The sequence below is a fragment of the Pezoporus wallicus genome, unplaced genomic scaffold, assembly GCF_028554395.1.
Source record: "Pezoporus wallicus isolate ANWC-B61680 ecotype Strahan unplaced genomic scaffold, APGP_CSIRO_Pwel_v1 contig_3858, whole genome shotgun sequence".
NCBI classification, from domain to species: Eukaryota; Metazoa; Chordata; class Aves; order Psittaciformes; family Psittacidae; genus Pezoporus; species Pezoporus wallicus.
In genome coordinates, this window is record NW_026638754.1 from 1,752,639 (window position 1) to 1,773,364 (window position 20,726).

Here is a 20,726-nt window from a genome sequence, read left to right on the forward strand (position 1 = left end):
ATTTAGCATTAAAAAAGACAACCACAGTTCTTTTAGCTGTTATTTCTGAAATGTTCCTGACACACATAGATAGATGATTTGTTTGGTATGGATCCTCCATTGTTATGAGTTTAAAGTGGTTCTATTTTAATACAGAAAATCAAGCCAGAAAAAAAGATGTAATCCAATCTTTTTCCTTGTTTTCCAAAGGTTGGAATGCACAGTTCCCGCTGCAAAAAATCCAAGTTTTAATATATCCAGTAGTGTTTCTGTTGGACATGGCAAAACACTATTCAATACATTTTCGTATGTGGTGAGTACTATGATTCAAACTTTGTTGTCAAAATTAGCTTCAATATTAACTGGAAGGAGATTCCTCATGAGTCCAATCCAGTATGGTAATTCTATATTCCTGTTGGCTTTATTATTACATCACGGAAACGCTAGTAAATGTTTTAAGAGTCTTCCTCTTCACATTTTGAAAATAATGTAACACTGTTTTTATTTTTACCCCACCCAGAATCCTGTAATAACAAGTATCTCTCCCACCTATGGCCCCAAATCTGGAGGAACATTGCTTACTGTATCTGGAAAATACCTTAACAGTGGAAAAAACAGAAGGATTTTTGTTGGTGAGAAGCTGTGCACCTTGCAAAGGTAAGGTACTTACTAAAAAGTGATGCCTATGATATTGGAATGGCTTGATTAAAATGTATTGGAGTAAGAAAAATACAGACATGCATTGCTGTCCTCCCCTTGTGTTTCATAACAGACAAATGATACTGCAGTAACCTTCAGTTCTGGATTACATCCTGAATTTAGGATGTCTGAAAGGTTTCTAGAAGGAACAACGGTTCCCTGGAAGACTTGTTTATTCCGTGAAGCCTTCATTAACCTCATTAAAAGGTTGCATAAAGAAGTAGCAAATCAGTCTAATGGATTAGAAACTGCCCATTTCCCATCATTTTTGTCGTCCCAACTTCCATACACTCAGCCCCCTCTTTTGTATCAGCTCCCAGTGAGCATCCATTGGGTGTAGGTTACCATTTCCTACTGGTTTGTTCTGTGGAAACCTGACCAGTGTGGGAGCGTGGATCTCATGCAGATGAGCAGTTATTTCTGCACTACTATCAGTGAACAGCCTCCAGACCAGCATCAGTTTGGGACTTTTCCTGCTGTATGTAAAATTGTTTTGAGGATCAAGCCAGAATTTCTTGTGGCTCTGTACTGGATCCAGTAGAAGCTCAGTCAAAAATCTTTGACATGCTCTGTATGGAAACGCCTTCAATCCCAGCTGAATATAAATGTTAAATACTAAGTACATACTCTCTCCTATGGGCAGAGAAACATCCTGAATTTGGTAGCTGTTCTACCATGAAGAAAGTCCTGCCTAGTCCTGTTTTCAGGTACAGCAAGGTGGCTCTAGAATTGTCACCTCTGTGGCCAAGGGCAGAATCCTGCTCACTGTATTCCAGGAAGAGGATGTCCAGCAATTCCTCTAAATAAAAATAGGTCTCTTCTAATGATTATGAAAGTCGTAGTGGTGAAACATCACACTTGCAGAGAATGTGGGGAAGCAATAGCCTATTAGTTAACATCAGACTCAGTCAGGAAAGATAAATTTTATTCTTTGCTGCTAGATGATTTATTGTATGCTCTTGATCAAATCAGCTAAGACTGACTAAATCAAGAAGGGGATTTTGGTATTCAAGTCTGATATTTAATCACTAACAAGATCTATCTTCAGCACTTCTGTTCAATGGCTACTTAATAGTTTAAGATGGCATTTATTGATGTCATCATTTCAGCTGGTCAGCTAATGGATAAATATATAAACCTTTAGGGAATGATTCGTCTGATCCATTTGAGAAGTCTGCTGTGGGGGTGAAATGACAGCCAACTCAGAAGCAGACATCTGCTTTGGTCAGGTGGACCTGTAGGTATCAAACCGTAGCTGGGGCTTATCCAGTTAGCATCGCCAGCACCCCTCTTTCTCACCAGCCTTGGAGACTTCTACACAGGACTTGGCCAGTTTCTCAGGGCAGGTATTTCTCTACCTAAACTGGCAGCTTTCCACAGTTCTGAGGGCAGCAAGATCAAGGGGTTATTTTTCCCTTTAAAATATGGTTAAAAGCTTCCAGATACATATGAACAAGCCATTGAACCCTATGGCACCTGGTAAACCCCACCTTCCTGGAAAGCTTCAGAAGTGCCAGCAAATGCCCCTTTCTTCTAATCTGGGGGCAATCTCTCACATCCCTGGAGAATGGCCCCACTTGGAGGGCTCCTGGAGGGGCCCAAATCACTGAAACCAGGTGGTAGAGTTACATTTGCTTCTCCAATCAGTTGTTATCCTTGCTTCTCATACGCTCTGCTCCCTGCAGCCACACTTCATGCACTTCAATATCCTTCACACCTCTGCTGCCCACCCTCCCACTGAGCTCAGTGTAGGAGGAGGACTTCCAGGGCCAAGCATGAGAGAGACAGGGAAAGGTGAATATCCCAGAGGCCATGCTGCTCTGCTGAATTCAGCCAGCTCTTCCTGAATTTTCACCTTCTCCTCCCTTCTGCTTGCCCTCTGCCTACCCCTTGGCAGCACCCCCAGTCAGCAGGTCCCCCCAAGGCAGGACATGCTGGTTCATCCTCCTCCAGGACCTTTTCTTGAGGTTTTTAACACAGAGTAAACCCTGTGGATTTGAAAGAGAATGACATTATCTCATGGTTACAGCAGAACAAGTCATTCTCCTTAAACCTGGAGTGTGCTGTTGTTTTCCAGGCTGGAAGCTGCCCTTGCAGGGTGCAGGGGCTGATGTGTCTGTCACAAGCACTAGGGAAATACCTTGCAGCAGGCGAGGTGATAGTCAATCCAGTTAAGATGAATCCTGAGCGTAAGCGGTGTTGCTGTTTCTCCCTCACACCATGCTTGTTTGCTGCAGTACGATCATCCAGTGGGAGTCTCAGTGACATTTTTTTAGAAGTGGATCCTTAGGAGAGGTTGGGGCTCACTGAAGGCCAGTGTTTTAAACCGAGTACACGTTTTACAGTGCTGACAAGTAAGCCTTTTTCTGCCCTTCCAGTGTATCAGCAAGCACTGTGGAGTGCTACACTCCGGCACAACGAATTCCCCAGGAATATCGTGTGAGGGTAGGAATCGACAAAGCCATTCGAGACGCGAGCGGCCATTTCACATACAGAGAAGACCCTGTTGTTTTAAAAATTCATCCGGCCAAATCTTTTCTTAGGTGAGTAAAAGTTTCTCACAGAAATAAGAAAAGTAGGGAATGAAAGAAGAATGGCTACGCTGTGCAGCAATCTATTAAAAGAAATTGCATTTTTATCTCTATCTGCCATGCCAATTGCTTCTATTATGGTGCAGTTGCAGAGGGCAGATCATTTCCTTTCAGAGGTGAAGGAGAAGGGCACCTCTTTTCTTTATGTGATTTAACTCGTAGCTGCTGCCGAGTGTACCTGTGATGTCCTGCTGAGATGCATACGGTACAGCTAACCGTGTCTCCTACACTGCGTCTGGACATCACACTGATGAGTGAGGAAAATCATTTAATGTGACAAGTTAGCAGGACTCAGGAGAGCAAAAGGATTTTAAAACAGTCTAAATCCAGGCCTACATAAATATTATGAATATACATGTATGGTAGCATATGTGTGTTTTTAAGTGACATATTTATGGTCTCAGTAGCTCTAATCCAAGCCATCTTCCTTTGCCAAAAAAATGTCAGCAGTAAAAAAGACACCTTTTTCGGCACTGTTGAAAGCAATAAGTTACGTAAGTTAGCAAATGCTAAGCGCAAGTATACACCCTCCTTTAAAATGTATGCATTTGTTTTACATCCTGCAATGCCACAATTTTAAAAATGATTTTTCTTTTTCTTGTATTTGATTAGTAGTTATAGCAAGTGTAAAATTTGTCTCCCAGAAAAATAATCTTACTGCTAAGAGCCATGTATTTGCATTCACCCCATATATCCCTAATTCTGGCTTTATGTTGTCATTTACTCTAAAACATAATTTGTAATTAAGATTATCATAGCAGATGTATCATTATCCTACTCATCTTCTTTTTCCTTTTCCCTTTTTTTTTTTTTCAAATCTTTCCTAGCGGTGGAAGTACAATCACAGCTCAGGGAATCAACTTGAACTCAGTGTGCTTTCCTCAGATGGTGATTACTGTACCTAAACTGGGAATGAACTTCTCTGTGGTGAGTCAGTCTTGGAGAAGACAATCTGTTACCTTGTCATCTTTGTGTGGTGAATGGCACAGAATTTGCAGTCAAAAAACCTTGATTTTTGCCTTGGAACTTCAGGGCTTCCACCGACATGTTGGTGTTTTCTACACAGACTGTTTCCACTGCACAGACAAAACTCAGCAACAAATTTGAAATTAAACTGGCTATAGAACAAGAGTTACCAAGGACCTTCTTCCAAAGAAATAAAGCTTTCATAGTATCCAATAAGATTTTTATATTGCAGTTTAACAGTGTAAATCCAGTGACAAACAATGCAATACAGGTATGTCACATTACATGGCAAGTTCAGGTGCTACTGTGATAGGTAGGAAATGAATTTAAATGGTGACTGTGGATATAGGAGGAAAATGGAACAAGCATCAAAGAAGGAAGTAAAGTAAATACATAAAAGCAAAAGTAAGTATTATTTTGAAGAATTTCTGATTGCCAAATTACCTACTGGAGCAAATCTTTCTTAATTTACCAAGTTCAGCCACTGAGTTTTAAGAGATACTAAGGCTTTTGCAGTTGGCTACCTCTGCACAAACAGAACATCAGTCAGGGCCTTCTTTTGTTACCTGCACTGATAATACAGTGTCTAAATCTAAGTGTTCAGATATGACCATGTGATCTACAATTTTTGTAATGCAACGATGACATTTATTGGCTAGTTGTACTGAAACTGTTTCCTGTAGGCTTTTGCTTACACATTTGTCTTGTACCTCCAACATTTTCTTATCCTGTAGGGCCTGTTTAGCCTAACTGGAGCTAAATTGACCTACACTCCTTATGACAAGCTATGTGACTGCTTATATTCCTGGCTTATTTCTAATGATCATCGTACACTGTCTCCTGTATTGAATTCTAAGTATTAGACCTAAGTTTGCTGAAAGCATTTTAAGTGGTATGTCTGCAGATTTGCAGTCTTTTATAGCTTCAAGGTCATAATATTCTTCACGATCCTAATTTGTATAATACTGTGAGTGTCAGGACCTGAATTTCAGCTGGATGTAATCGTGGCTTATAACTTAATGGGTTCAGATTTTAATCTGAAAATCAGTGACCCTGCAATGAAACACAATGTTCAATGTTACTGAAAAGACACTTTACCTACAAGTCAGAAAACAAAACATTCCAGTGATATCAACCAAACTCAAAATTTATTAGGTTTTAAGTAATATGGGCATGATTATTTCTAAGTACAGATGTCCAAATAAAAGATCATTGCTGAAATTGGCTCTTTGGATTTTGCTTTATATGGATCTGAGCAGACCTTTGTTTGAAGTAAAGATCATTCAACTTTTTCAGTTATTCTGTGAGACTGTGCAATGCTGCTTCTCTTCAGGCCCTGGTTCTGCATACCTTTCTTGTCAAACACTTGGGACTTCTCAGAATTTGAAAGTATTGGAAGTTTTAAAGAACTAAATTCACTATGCAAAAGTGACTCGCAACTCCAGGCAATGAACACTAAAGTTTATTCTCTTCCCCAAATATTCAGGAGCAACCTTTACTTTTAGCAGCAGTTTCCTGCCATCCTGCCTTTTAATCTGCTGTTGAAAAAACATGTGGACCTAGACAGAGTTATCTCCCTTATTCCTTTTCTTTTCATACCTTGCAGTGTGCATGATGTTTGCAGACACACAAGAAGAGGCAGGTCTGACCCCCTCTTCTATAGGGGTATCTGTCTCCCACCACTGCTGATCTCTAAGAATCTGCCCCAGTGTAAAGCAGCTGTACACAAATACCTTCTCCCTGCACAAAGTGTGCAATAGCTAATCTGGAGTTTTTTATACTTTGACATTGCCAAGCAATATATTTTGCTCTATTGAAATTAAAGGCTTCTGGCACTCAGTGGCTTTCCCTACCTCTGTGACAGCCCAGCTCTGCTTGCCATTTGTTTTGCCATTAGTCTTTGCCTCAAGCTTATTTCTCAAGGAAGGATATTAATTCTTAGGAAGAGGGGAAGATTTATAAGTGGCAAAACAAGATTGCACTGTGTAACTGAGGAAATTGCTGGTGGAGGATGCCTATGGCTGCAGCCTGCCCCATCCTGCACTGAAGATTCTGGGCTCTATGCATAAGCGAGATGCCAAAAAAACAAACTGTCATCCAGTCAAAACAAGAATCAACAATGATGAGGAACTGTTTCCTGCAGGGATCCAGAGCACTGCAATGACCAGCTATCCCATTAATAAGGGAGAAAACAGGTGTGGTCCTGAATAGAACCAACCCAGACAAACAGTACAATATAAACCAGATGATCAAGAAGTCCTATAGCTGAGGTTATTTATCTTTTTGTTTCCTTAGCTGGGGAGAGGACAGCTGAGTCATTTTTTTTTAATAGTTATTTAAGCCGTTTTTCTTTTCAGTTTTCTCTCACCAGCCTCCTCCAAGAAGCTGCTTTTGTCAGCATTCAGAAACTCTGGCTCTTGGGAAAAACAAAGCCAGCACTGAAACACATCCCAAAGCATCAAAGGAAAGTACAGCTAGGAGGGACCACAAAGACCTAGCCTGGCCCTGCTTCCCTGCGGCAGGAGCAAATGTATGCAGACCACTGCCTGACAGATATTTGTTTAGGTTGTTAATAAAGCTCCTTGTGAAAGAAATTTCACAACCTTGCTTAAACAAGCTTTGGAGAGCTGCTTTACCTGCTTACCTAGTGGTTTGGAAAGACTCCTTTCTAATAATTAACCCAAATCCTGGCTGCAAATTAGCTATCTTCTTGTTTAACCCTCAGTGGACACAAACAAGAGATTACCAGTCTCTCCTGCTAATTTTTCATATTTGCACTACATTATGATTCAGCCTTTCTCTTCTCCAGTTAAAACAAACCAAACCACTCCAAATTCTCCTGCTAAGTGTTGTTTCCTAGAGCTCTCCTCATTTTTCCCACCACCTCTGAGGCCTTCTCCCATTTGCCTAAAACTGGTGGTGCCCAACTTAAAAGAGGTCTCACCTTTTCCTGTAAGTTACCTGTCCCTCAGGCTTAATTGTAGCCTAGAGTCACAGTGTGAGTGCAGGGTCACTTTTGTAAGCAGCAGGAGCTGTTGGGGATGCTCTGGATCCCAAAGCCTCAGGGAGCAGAGCCAGCTGATGTGCCCTTGGGCGTTTGTTCTTCTCTGCCTGTTTCCATCCCAGTGGAAGAAATGAGTGGTTCAACTGGTAAAAGAGCTTTTCTGGAAAAACATACCGTAAGAAATGCAGTTTCACTGAGACTGAAAGGTCTTGGGGGCAATATGCCAGGCCCCTATAGAAGAAACATTTAAGTTGAGCATTTCAGCTTTCATGTTTGAAGTTCAGTGTTTCTGAAACTTTTCTTCCATAAGGCAAAAAGGCCTTCTTTCAGTTTTATCATTTTCATTTCATATTTTTTTAAATTTCCTTAAAATTGTTCAATACTGTGTTCACACTACTTGTGTTTGTATTACATTTTATGTTAGCACTATCAAAATAATACATTTTGCCTTCTTTGAGTTTGATATTTCAATGAGTAAAAAAAGGGTTTAGATTTATTGAACCATCTGTTTCAATACTTGCAATGTGTTTCTTTTTAATTTCTATATTACGAGTTCTTTTGACTCATGAGTTTTGACTAGGAACAAAAAATTTAGGTAGTGCTGCATAAATTCCCAAGGGTTCTAGATAATGTATAAGGATACACAAACCCTCTCACTTCTGCTCACATGTCCAGCTCCCTGTGTGAGGTGCACAAGGGAAGAACCAGCTTGTTCCTTCCTTTCACTCTGCATTGTGCCTGTGAAGAAACTGCACAGTTTGGAGTGGTGTTTGATCAGAAGCCTGTTTACAAAATAAGGGTCTTCTAACCTCTGCTATAAATTGTGCTTCTGAATACTTCAGGCCAATACTTTCTCTTTGAAAGCCTGTACTTTGCATTGATTCCTCAATAGTGGATAAGTGGTCATTCAGGGATCCTTTGCTGTAGCATTTGGATATAAATTGGATATAAATTCACACTGCTTAATCTATTCTAACCACAAATATCCCAAGATATGCATGATTGTAAAATCAGGGAGAAGCAATCTTCTCCCTAAGGTTTATAAACACAATATAAACAACTGACTCTGTAGTTATGCAAGATTATCTCTTTCCACAGACTTTTAATTATTTCTTTACTAAGTAGTCTCTTGAATGATCTTTAGCATTTCTTAATTGCTCCCTGCTAGATGCCATTTACTGCTGTATTACCGGTGAATTTTAAAACACCCTGAAGTTCCTTCAATATTTACAAGTTCATGAACAAGCCATATGTCTAATACTCATCAAAATGCCTAGAATTCACTTGCGAATGTCTTCCTTAGATTTATTAAATAATGATAGAAGAAATTCTCTGAAAACTGGGGATGGTGAGCTTGTATTTACTGAAGATTTCCCTGACTATCTATCCAAAGACAGTCAGGGTTGGGTCCTCTGTCTGTCTTGACTCTGTGGCATCAAGCTGCTGCAGAAACCCAGCAAAGAGTTTCCCTCACAAAGGGGAACAACTGGCCTTTGTCTGTGTGCCAAAACTGCATCTCATGCACATCTCCTGCCAAGGAAAGAGTGCAGCAATTGGAGTCAGGGAAAAGCCTATGCTTTGAAATCACTGGGATGCCAGGGATGTGGTAGTAGCAAGGCCATCCAAAGACCAGGGGGAAATTTAGACTCCTGGTCAGTATCGATCATGTTGTGAGAAGGGCTGGCTTTCAGACCCAGGAGCAAGGGAAGTTTTACTCTACCTTCTGTTCCAGTGATCTGACAGACTAGAAGTATCATCTCCCATGCCTTCATCCAAGAAGACAACTAGAATACAAATGCTACCAATCCATTAGGGCCATTCATTGTACTACCTGAAATGGCAGCAAAAGCCAATGAGTTCTTCAAAACTTGAAGTGCTTGAGTGTCACTGCTCAGTTTCTCACCTACACAGAAAAGCCTTCTGAATGAGCTTTCCTTAAATTGGACCTTAATTCTCACCTCTTTCTATTTAGAAATCATTCTTTGGCAAAAGACATTTGGAGAGTCTCAGTCTGTCTTTAACCTCATTCATCTTTCATTCCTCACTGAAATCCAAAAGTTTACTTTTTGTGAAAGGACAAATTGGCCCTTTTCTGCCATCTGACTGGGGCAGATCCTGTAATACACATCCAACTACCCCTCTCTTTCCTGGGTCAGCTGCTGCGAGACCTCTGGAGCTCAGAGATCCTCCCTCATACTTTCCCTGTTGTTCTGTCAGATGAAAAAAAAAAATGAGTTGGGCACCGAGGTTGAGATTCTGTAGGTCAGGTTCAAATTAATTGCTTCAAGGGTCATATTTTACAAATGAAACAAGAATACGTTCCTTTAAGTGGTGAGTCATATGCATTGCGCAATAGATTATTATTCACTTTGGGGTATAGTATTTACTTATGCTTGTGAAGTGCTCCATAATTTTTACATCTTTTTTTCCTTACTGTCTTCAGGTGTAGATTTTAGTCACAAGAAGAATACAGGCTTAGCTTTTAAAGTGAGTGTACTTTAAAGCCTAATTAAATAAAAGTTAAAGGTGCTGGGTGATAGGCAGTATCTTAATTGAGAAGGCAATAGATTGAATTAGGGTTTTTTTCCTATAGGTCCTCAATCCAATATTTCTTGAAAACTAAACCGTCATATTCTTCAATTGCTAAAACCAATTTCAAGGTAAAAATGTCATGTCAAATCATGTACCAATAAGGGCATTGCAAATAAGATTTTTCTTGACCTTACCAATCAGTCACATTGCATCCCCTCCAAATAGTATTATTAGATTTTTATCATTTTCTGAAAGCTTCCACTTCAGAGACCAGCCTGATAAAGTAAAGTATCTGATTCTAATAGATAGCCACAAACAAAGTTATGAATACCACTGCTATTCATTTAAGAGACATCACTACTCTACAGTAGATAAAAAGTCTAATGAATTTACATTAATCAAATAAATATAATGATTCCTTGGGACATATTTGGTTTTATAACAATATATATTTTAGTAATCCCTTTTTAGAATAGACACAGTATGATATATATCTTTATGAATATTCATGTATCATGGAAAAGTACAGCTTGATCATCCATTATACTAATGATGCATCTTATTATTACAAAAGTGATTCAAATGAATTTCTAGGTCCATGTGATATAATGAAGCCTGAGATACGGTCAATGGTGTATAACAAGGTATTCAAAAGAGAAAGAACAGCCTAATACTGTAAGCAAATGGAGCGAAAATCTGCCTTGTCTTATCCCAGAGATTACCTTGTTGTCACGGGGGATGCACGAATATTTCTGAATTTGTGCTAGGAATCAAAATGGGCTGTTTGTTACACGGATGCAAGTCCCTTTAGCATCACTGAGAGCTGCAGCAAGTTACTTAGTGCCGAACTCACAGCTCACAGGCAGGTAACCTTTGTAGTGGTGTTCTAAAACTCTAGTGCTCAGTTTCAGAGCCTTGAAAATGTTTCCCTTGGCAGAGTCAAGATTTCACAATATTATGCGCAGAAACATGAATTGCTGTGTCGGTAAGAAAACGTGCTGATTTGTAGACAGCTTTATCCTGCTTTTCACGCTAATGTGGGTATATAACTGAAGCAACTTGAATGGTTATGTCACTCATTTGAAACAGCAAAATTGCATTAATTTAGCATATTAGAGACAAATTTAAACTAATTTCACAGCTCCTTCAGCAGCATTTTATATTGAGAACCAATTTAATTTGAAAAACCAAACAAAAACCATGTATTTTTGGCATTCTCTGGATGCACAAAGGTATTCAACAGCACTGTTGGTTTTCCAGGAAAATTCTTTGTGGAACAAATGTAAGATTTATGATGAGGAGGAGCTAAGCCCCATTCTTACCAGGGCATATGTCAGACACTGTATTTATTTTTTTTTTTTTTAAAGTGTAATTTCTGCTGTCAGGGAACTACTTACAGAAGGTTCATACAATTCGAACAGAAATGCTTCTGTGGAGCTGAAATAACTCCGTTTGTGCCCGAGTTCTTCAACCGTATCCACAGTAGGCATCAGGAAAGGGAGGCACAGAGAAGGGAGTACATAGTACAGTCACAAACAAGCCACTCTGCGCTTTGCATGATGCTGCCCAGCACCCACCGTGCTTCCCATCAGTGCTTGTAGATATGCTGTTGACATTATAATCAAATTAGTTATATAGAAATCTTCACAGTCAAGGCAGGAAGCTGACCCTTCTGGAACACTGTTAATCTAATTGAAGCTGTTGTCTAAAATGGATCAGATGAATCCCACTCTAGGTGAGCCTCCTTCCCTCGTTTGACTGTAAAGGTAGTTTAGACAACTGCAACACAAGTGTGTGGATGCAGGCTTCTTGAATCCCATCTGCAAGAATCCGTATTAACCCTGCAAACTGCCCAAACTCAGCCTCAGATGAAGTTGCCTGCAAATCACCTCTGTCCTTACTTGCAACACAGCAATCCTGTAGGAAGGACCTGGGTCCATCTTGTCTGTCTCACAAGCCCTGTGTCAAGGTGGTATGGGGTAGAGGGAAGCACCTTGGCCAGACATTTCACACTGGATCACAGCCCCATGGCACAAAAGCTCTGTCAGGACTTGTGGAGTGTGGGGTCCACCAGCAGTTTGCCCCAGGAAGCACTTCCAGAGCAGGCCCTCATGAGGACTAACAGCAGAATGTGGGGCAAGCATGGCTTCGTGCCTGTTGTCAGGCAGCTCCTGCACTGCAGTAAGAGGCAAACATCTCATCCCCACTCGTCTGAGATGCAGTGTGAAGCATGACACCTGGGGCCTTACACATACACTTTGCTGAGCTTTCATGACCCAGCATCCCATGGTGGCTTTGGCTTTAAAGCGCTTTTTCATGGAGTTCATAGTGCCTTTCCGGAATCATAGTGACTTAGTTACTCTGTCAGTAAATGTTGCTTTACATCTGTTTTCTTCTATTTCACATGTATTCATTGGCCCTGTATTTACCTTCTCCTCTGGTCCCTTGTTCTTGCTTTAGTAGCAAAAAAGGAAGAGAAATCCATGTCTCAGTCACTCTGACACAGGCTGGGTAAGCTGAATTATGGCTGCTCAGTACACCAGGCTAGCCTCCTGATGGTTCTTGGCTTTGGAAATCATTTTCCATTAATTATCTGCAAAATATTTACTTTAAAAGTGCTGTGAACAATCAGGCCAGGAAGTTTGTTTACTTCAACATTTCCTCAACAAGAGTGCAAACACCATTGACATGAAGTTTTATACTTTTCTCCCAGCTCTAAATAAATGCTGTGTAGCACTGATCAGGATTTTGCTTTGGTCAAAAGAAGAACAAGACCCCTGCTGTTTATTTTCTCAATATATATGTGCATTGTTAAAGAACAGTTATGTTCATCAGTGACTTCCTATGCACGTACGTACTGCAATTGCCTCTTTCTTTCTTTCTTCTAGCCATGTAGCCACCGCTCCAACTCAGAGATAATCTGCTGTACAACTCCTTCACTGAAAGCCTTCAATCTCCAACCACCCTTTGTAACCAAAGTGTTCTTTATTTTTGATGGTGTCAGCTCTTTGTATTTTGATTTTGATTATGTAAATAATCCTGTATTTAAGCATTTTGAAAAGCCAGTGTTCATCTCAAGAGGCAACCATAACGTTCTGGAAATTAAGGTAAGAAATGTTGAAATAAGTTTTTCTATTATTCAGCAGCATAGTGTGGAACAGACATTTTGATGAAATAAGGGAAGCTCCAAGGAGGAAAGGGCAGAGAGAGAAGCGTGTTAGTACTGCATTCACTCGAACCCCCAGCTGTCACAGCCTTAAAGATGTAGAGCTGAAAACAGCAGGTGGGGTGGGAGAGGGGCCTTCCTTATCCTCATGGGAGGACCATGCTGCCTCAGCTTCTGGTTGCAATGGGTGGCATCATCAGTTGAGGATTGAACATGGCCAGCAGGTCAGAACCCGAAGTATGTGGTCTGCGAGCAAGTACCGGCTCTCTGTCACATGGGTTTGTGTCCTTCCTCATGAAAGACATGGAGTTGCCTTTAGAAATTGGCCAGTGGCTTTGGCTCACTACAGTTGAAGGAAACTATGGCCTGTGCACAGAGTCACTTATGAAGATCAGTCACCACTGTAGCCTAAATATTTACAGATCCATGAAAAATGCAAATCTGATGCTAAGTGGCTCTTAAAAGAGCATTGAGAATAGCCTACATGGCTCTGAGAAACGTCTCTTAAGAATCCGGGGCCCTCACAGGCACAGGCTGCTCTCTAAAGCAGTGCTGTGGGGAAAGTTAAATGCATTCTGTGGGAGTCCGATTTCTTCAAATCTAGTGCTTTTGTGAGTTGGAGTATCAAACAGAAAGAATATAAACACAGGTATTTCTTATCTACAGTAAATGTTTATGAAAATTTATTATTGTACATGCATTTTATATAGAGTATCTATAATTTATATAGTATATGACCTATAAAAAAATGCTTTATGGAACAGTACCAGTCATAACGCTGGGGTCATCTCTTCATGTAGCTCTTCCATAGTTCTGTAAGCCAAAACTCTTTTCCCCTGTGACAGTCATGAAATCTTGAAGCTCTGAGGTCTTTAAGATGGCCCAGGAAATCACAGGGGATGACTTCAGAGCTGCTGTCAGCCATCCTGCATTTCAGGCAAATTCTCTGAATATTTATCTGTCTCCACAAAGTTCTTTGAGCAAATTCCAAAGAATAATCAGTCTGATTTTTCTTTTTTCCTTATTTTTTTTTCTGCTTGGAACTCTTGGCCATACAATCACTCCTTCCTCAATGCAGAGCAATCCTCTTTTTCAGTTATAAAGAAATGCTAGAAAGAGTTCTGGTGTGCAGGTCAATGGAGAGCTGGGAATATACAGCTGCTGCATGGCTCAGTGCCTCCGTGCAGTGACAGCAGTGTATTCCAGTATTTTCCAGGTCATGTATATCAACCAGTTGTAAAGATAACTAATTTGAGATGAATTGTAGAATAATGTACATTGGAAGGATCCTCTGGAGGTCTTTATAGTTTAACACCCCTTGCTCAAAACAGGCCTAAGTTAAAAATTAGGTCAGGTTACTTGTGGACTTGTCTAGATGAGTTTTGAAAATCTCCAAGAGTTGAGATTTTACAGCTTTAAGAAACCCAGCTCCACTAGCCTTGCATGGTGCATCCTGTGTATCAGCTCCCTTCCTAGCTTAGTGGCCCTCTGCTGTGCTTCATCCAGTTTGTCAGTATCTCTCTTCTTCTGTGGGGCTCAAAACTCAACACAGTTCTCCAGGTGTGGCTTCACAAATGCTGAGCAGAGGAGAACAATCACTTCCAACCTACCAGCTTTGCTATTGCTAAAGTATGTGGTAAGCCTTCATCTTACAATGGCATTTTGCTGCCTTATTTCACCTTGTGGTCCAGTATATCAGTCATTTTCCTAGATGTGGTGTCATCTGAGAGTGCAAGGACAGTGCATCCTGTCCCTTTGTCCAGGTTATCAATAACATTTTAAGTGGTACTGGTTCCAGCATCAGCCATTCATGAATTCCAGTTTTTAGACTTCTAAGATCTGAGCTAATGGCTAGTCAGTTTTTCACTCACCTTGGAGTCCATCCATCCAGTCCATGTCATATAAATTTGTTTTGCCTTGCTAGGAGAGATTGTGTTGCAAACCTTTCTAAAATCAAGGTAAACATTGTCCAGTGCTCTCAATCTACACAGCCAGTCATCTCCACGTAGAAGGCAATCAGGCTGCTCAGGCAAAACACACCCTTGGGAAACCTGTGCTGGCTGTTCCCAATCACATGTTTATCCTTCCTCTGCTTGGAAATGCTTCCATGAGGACTTGCTCCATAGCCTTCCCAGAGACTGAGGGTTAAAAATCATTGGAACTTTTAACTCTCTTTTTCTTTTACTCTTGAACATTTTATTCTCCCAAAGGGAATTCTCTAGTGCTGTGTATTGCTGGGAAGCCATTCAGATGAGAAGGGCTGGCAGAGGACTGTCCCACTGACAACTGACCAGATACACAATTTTGTAGTATTCATGTCACCTGTAGTCATGGTACTCAAGGCAGATGTCAACCTAAACCTAATGCCCTGGTTATATCCCAGCAACCGACTGGATAATAACATTAGAGAAAGCTGGTCTCCTAGAAAAAAGCATGAACAAGCACCAATTTAACATCTTCATCTAAACAGAATTAGCTATAATGGGATGCTTCTATCAAAACAGTGAGGCGACTTTCAGAAATTATAATAGGGCCAAAAGATCATTACAAGCCATATTAGCAACACTTTTCCCTTGTCCCATTCCCGCATTCAGAAACACACACACAAGTTTACATGCCTCATGGTTATATTTTGTGCAGTAATTAAGCAAGCTCAGCATGAAATTAAATGGCAGCTTGCTTCAGTGAACAGTCTGTTCCACCAAACCAAAGTTCTTTTATCTTTTTCTTAATTAGTTTCAGAGGGGCGGAGGGAGCTTTTATCACAAGTTTTTCAATCAAACTAATGTAGTGTGACATATCTGGCTTCCATCAAATGACAGTGGTACCGATTGAAAGGTTCTGTTTGGTTTCTCCTGATCACCGTAAGATAATTTTGTAAGAAAACGTTACACACAGGAAAACAGTAAGTCTTCCATGTAAAACACTGGGCAATGTGTGCTGTGAATGCCAGCCCTTCTTTTCTTCAGTGCCAGCCCTTCTTGTCTTCAGTGCCAGCCCTTTTGTCTTCAACACTACAGAATCTCTCAAGGTCCCACATCGTCATCCTCTACCAAGTATGTGGGTCTTCGAAGTCACCACCATGCCCAGTCAGAGGGGTCATGGCAGAGAAGCTTGACGCACTTCTCTGCTTCAACACCGTGAAGGCAGCACTTTCAGAAGTGCTCCCATCTCCCACCAACATGGGAAGCTCTCAGGGCAGAAGTTCTGGTGTTTTGCTGCTGGTGATGACTGAAGATCTGAGTCTGCTGAAAAGGACAGTCTCTACTTGATGCCTCCCACATAAGCCACTGACCCAGACCTGCAAGCTGGACTGCTGACAGCCCAGTGTGTCCTAGCTGTGAAAAAAACCCAAACAAATAAATAAGGAAAGAAACAGCTTCAGAGCAAGCAAAAGAGGAAGCTCTGCAGCTGTGGTAACTCCTCATTCTCCCTAAGTCAGCCCACTCTGTTTAGGAAACTCACAAATTCTCCTTACACCAATCTCCAATTGCCACACCTTGGTTTGTCATCCTTTCTACTGCTTGTAGACTTTCACCCAAATTATTCCAGTCTCTCTAAAGTTGTGAGATAGTTGATATACCAGTTTGGTTTGCAACAGCTACTAAGTCCAGCAGTGAGCTTCACCAGCTTGCGATCAAGGGCATTGCTCAGCTAGAAGGGAGTAATATGCATTTAAAAATAGGAAATACTGTTTCCCAGTTCTCACAGGAGCCAGTTTCCTCCTTTTCTTAAAATTGTAGGCAAATTCTGTGGTTAGAGCAAAACCACTACTCAGAGAGTTTTGAAACTCTTAATATAGTTATATTATAGTTAATGTATTTGAAACTATGATATATTAATGGTAATATATTGGTAGTGGTAGTAAGTAAAAGCTATTACCTTCATTGTAACTGGCTAAGGACCACCTTAGGAAACATCGGTATAGTTTTCTTCACCTTTGTGTAAGTATCATCTTTGGTGGAAAAAAAAAAATCTAAGATTTGGTGTAGAAGAAAAAGAGGCCACTTACCCGCACTCCTCAGGATAGCATTTATCCTGAAGATGAAAAACTCATATTCAAGTCTTCTGAGGTACAATATTCAAAGGAAAGATCTGAACATGAGTGGCTCACAATCTGCAGCAAGTCTCCATACTAATAACCAATAAGCAGTCAATCACATGCTCCCTGGCCCATTCCCGTTGACTATTTACTTAATTAACACCAAACAGAATGGCTTCAAGTAGGCAGAAAACAGAATGCAAAATTGACCTTTTTTTGACTAGCAATTAAAAGCATTTACCTGAGGTGTGGCTTTGCCAGTCAAAATAGGACATTAAACTGGCTCTCCTACGTGTTGATTAAAATTTTCCCAGGGTTCAGTCAGATTCTGCAGCAAACCTAAAACATATGCCAAAGTAAGCTTTCTTTTGCCCCTCAGAATCGGATTCTTGTTTCCTTTCCAGTGTATGGGGCATCATGCCTTTCTCCTTCTCATGAAAAATTCTCAGATCCAGCCCTCATGAACAGTGTAATTCCTTATCCTCCCTTTTCTCTTTTAATCATGCTTACTATGCCTGTTGTTTCATCTTAACCTGGCCTGTATATGGGGTAGAACATCTTCTTAAATCCTGATGCACTCTTGAGCACAAAAGATTATAGTCATAGAATAATAGAATAGTTAGGGTTGGAAAGGATCTTAAGATCATCCAGTTCCAACCCCCCTGCCATGGGCAGGGACACCTCACACTAAACCAACTCACCCAAGGCCTCGTCCAACCTGGTCTTGAACACCGCCAGGGATGGGGCATTCACAACCTCCCTGGGCAGCCCATTCCAGTGCCTCACCACCCTAACACAGGAAAGAACAACTTCCTTATATTCAATCTAAACTTCCCCTGTTTAAGTTTTAACCCATTACCCTTTGTCCTGTCACTACAGTCCCTAATGAAGAGTCCCTCCCCAGCATCCCTATAGGCCCCCTTCAGATACTGGAAGGCTGCTATGAGGTCTCCAAGCAGCCTTCTCTTCTCCAGGCTGAACAGCCTCAACTTCCTCAGCCTGTCTTCATACAGGAGGTGCTCCAGTCCCCTGATCATCCTTGTGGCCCTCCTCTGGACTTGTTCCAACAGTTCCATGTCCTTTTTATGTTGAGGACACCAGAACTGCACACAATACTCCAGGTGAGGTCTCATGAGAGCAGAGTAGAGAGGCAGGATCACCTCCTTCGACCTGCTGGTAACTCTCCTTTTGATGCAGCCCAGGATACGGTTGGCTTTCTGGGCTGCAAGCGCACACTGAAGCTGGCTCATGTTCATTTTCTCATCAACCAACACCCCCAGGTCCTTCTCTGCAGGGCTGCTCTGATTCTCTTCTTTGCCCAACCTGTAGCTGTGATCCTGAACTTGGTCTTTGGACACTACCAGAAGGAATATTTCATCCAAGTCTGGGATGTGAAAGCAGGTTTTCTGAGTAGGGAGTGCACTTTTCATGCTGTCATCTTTACCAGGGTTTGTTCCCTTTTGGTCTGTGAATGTGATTTTAACAGATTTTTTGCATTTTTCTGATTATAATTAATTAGTTCTTTTTGAAAGCTTCACTCCTGCTACCATAACCACTTGCAAAGCAAAACGTTTGAGATGCCTTTAGTTTGTGGATAACATAATGCCAGTTTTTTGAGAGACCAAGAGGATTTATCCCTCAGCCATTTACATCTTTTGGAGTCTCTATGGGCTGTATGAATATTAGTGACAGCAGATTTTATCCACAAACTTTATCATCCCTCTCTGGCCTGTCTGTCAAACTTCTATTTACATGAAAAAACATGATACCTGCATACTGACAGGGCAATGTAAATTTGCATTAATCTTTTATTCCACAAATGTTTTTCCATTAAAAACATTTTCCAAAGTAATAAAAGGACTTCTCCTTAACTTTTATGCGAAGGTTATGTAATATGAGATTGATTTTTTTTTTTTCCAAGGGAAATTACATTGATTCAGAAGCTGTTAAAGGAGAGGTGCTAAAAGTTGGAAATAAAAGCTGCGAAAACCTCCTCCTGCAATCAGAATCCATTCTGTGTACAGTTCCCAGCGATCTCCTGAAATCCAACAGTGAGCTAAATATAGAGGTGAGGTAGCTACACCACACATGAGATATTAATACCATTTTTATTATCATTCTCAATGTCATTATTGATCCTAGAAACTTTACGTTCAAGCTTAAGCCTGTTTACAGAGTTATCTCTATCCCTGTTTGGGGTGTTTGGGATGGAAATACAAATATTATTGACTACTTTAAAGGAATATTATCATCATTGTTGTTATTACCTGTTTGTATAGAGACGTCCTGGACCCTTAGGTGAAAAGTAGGACCTAAACTAAGCACAGAAATAAAATGGTAGTTACTAATCCAAACACAAGAAGAAACATATGGGGAAGAACGGGAAGCTGTAATGGAGTAGGTTTACTGTGGAGTTCACAAACTCTTTTTTCAGCAAAAACTTCTGCTGCAATCAAGAGGAGCAGACCCTTTCTTAAAGAATTTTTTGTCTGCTTTTTCAGTTTCATTGCAATTGTTTTTGTAAGCCACAGACACTTAGGACAAATGTTTGAGTTCCACTGTTGTTCTAAAGGTGGTCTCACTAGAGTTATTCAGAGTGCTACCTCAGATTTAAATGGCAGTTTCAACCTGCTGATTCCTAGAATAAGACACAAATCTTTCAGTATCTTTGTATCTTTTTAAATATGAAATGAAAGGAAAATTACAGCAGAATGGGATTACCTTTAAATTATGAAATATGCTGATCATGGACTCTGATTCACTGAAAACGGTGGAGACTTTGCCAGTCGCGTAAGCATGATTAGGATTAAAGTCTATGTCTTTATGTCTTTCATCTCAATAGGATAATATTCCATCCTATTGATGGCTGTGAATGGTATTCCTAAGTGCTACTGCAGTCTAAGGAAACAGCAATAACTGATTTGCTTTATTAGTACAGTTAATAGTGTATCTGTTTCCTGGACCTGTAGATTCCTAGTTTCATAAAATACTTGTGCACATGTTGCATTCTGTACCTGTTCATATTTTTACATATGCAGCCAGGACTGGCACTAAATTAAATCAGTTTTATGATGTGAAATTTCCTTAACCTCTAGAAAAAGATATGTGACATGTATTCTGTATGTAGAAAAGAACACAACATAAAGGGGTTAAATAAGGTTTCTGCTTGTTTACTGGCAAGGAGCCTCAGAAATTGCAGTCTGCCCAGCAAAGAAGAAAATTTGCTCTTTTGACGGGCAAATCCATCATTACAGTACCCAGAGGAACGAATTCCACAGGAGGAAGAGAAAAGATGGCCAGATGCATTCCAACTGACTGAGCTAGCGCCGTGTGACCTGAAACAGTTTTTCCCTGTTAGCTGCTTGGTGTTTGTTTGGTTGTTGGTTTTTGGTGTTTTTTCTTGTTTCTTTTGTTTTGTTTCTTTAAACTGTCAACAAGCGAGAAGCTGGCAAGGGACAGGCTCACGTGACCTTGGGAACTAAAATGCAGGCACGCTGTCAACAGAGAGTTTGATGTTACAGCGTATTTATGCCAGAAGGACGCATACTAAAGACATTTGGGCTGGTTTTCTAAACATACATCTCAGCTCATATATCCATAGGCCTATACGTTTCCATGCACCACTTGAGTAAAAGTATGAATCTAGCATTTTGAATTAACAAGTAACAGCGGGACACAGTTATCCAGGGTGCGTGCATGTGTGCATGCCGTGTGTGTGGTGTAGCACGTATATGGCTGTGTCGCTAC

At 40.7% G+C, this 20,726-nt stretch overlaps 1 protein-coding gene across 4 annotated transcripts in view; it reads left to right on the top strand.

The window, feature by feature from the left end:
* MET (MET proto-oncogene, receptor tyrosine kinase) overlaps positions 1-20,726 on the top strand; it is a 73,151-nt gene that overhangs the window by 35,239 nt on the left and 17,186 nt on the right. For 3 of the 4 annotated variants that reach the window (XM_057412154.1, XM_057412153.1, XM_057412156.1), the window contains exons 6-11: positions 190-292; positions 500-636; positions 3,057-3,221; positions 4,097-4,196; positions 12,660-12,878; positions 18,901-19,047. In XM_057412154.1, the coding sequence (XP_057268137.1) occupies positions 190-292; positions 500-636; positions 3,057-3,221; positions 4,097-4,196; positions 12,660-12,878; positions 18,901-19,047 (871 nt within the window). The remainder of the gene's footprint in view (positions 1-189; positions 293-499; positions 637-3,056; positions 3,222-4,096; positions 4,197-12,659; positions 12,879-18,900; positions 19,048-20,726) is intronic. The other variant, XM_057412155.1, reaches the window with a different exon arrangement.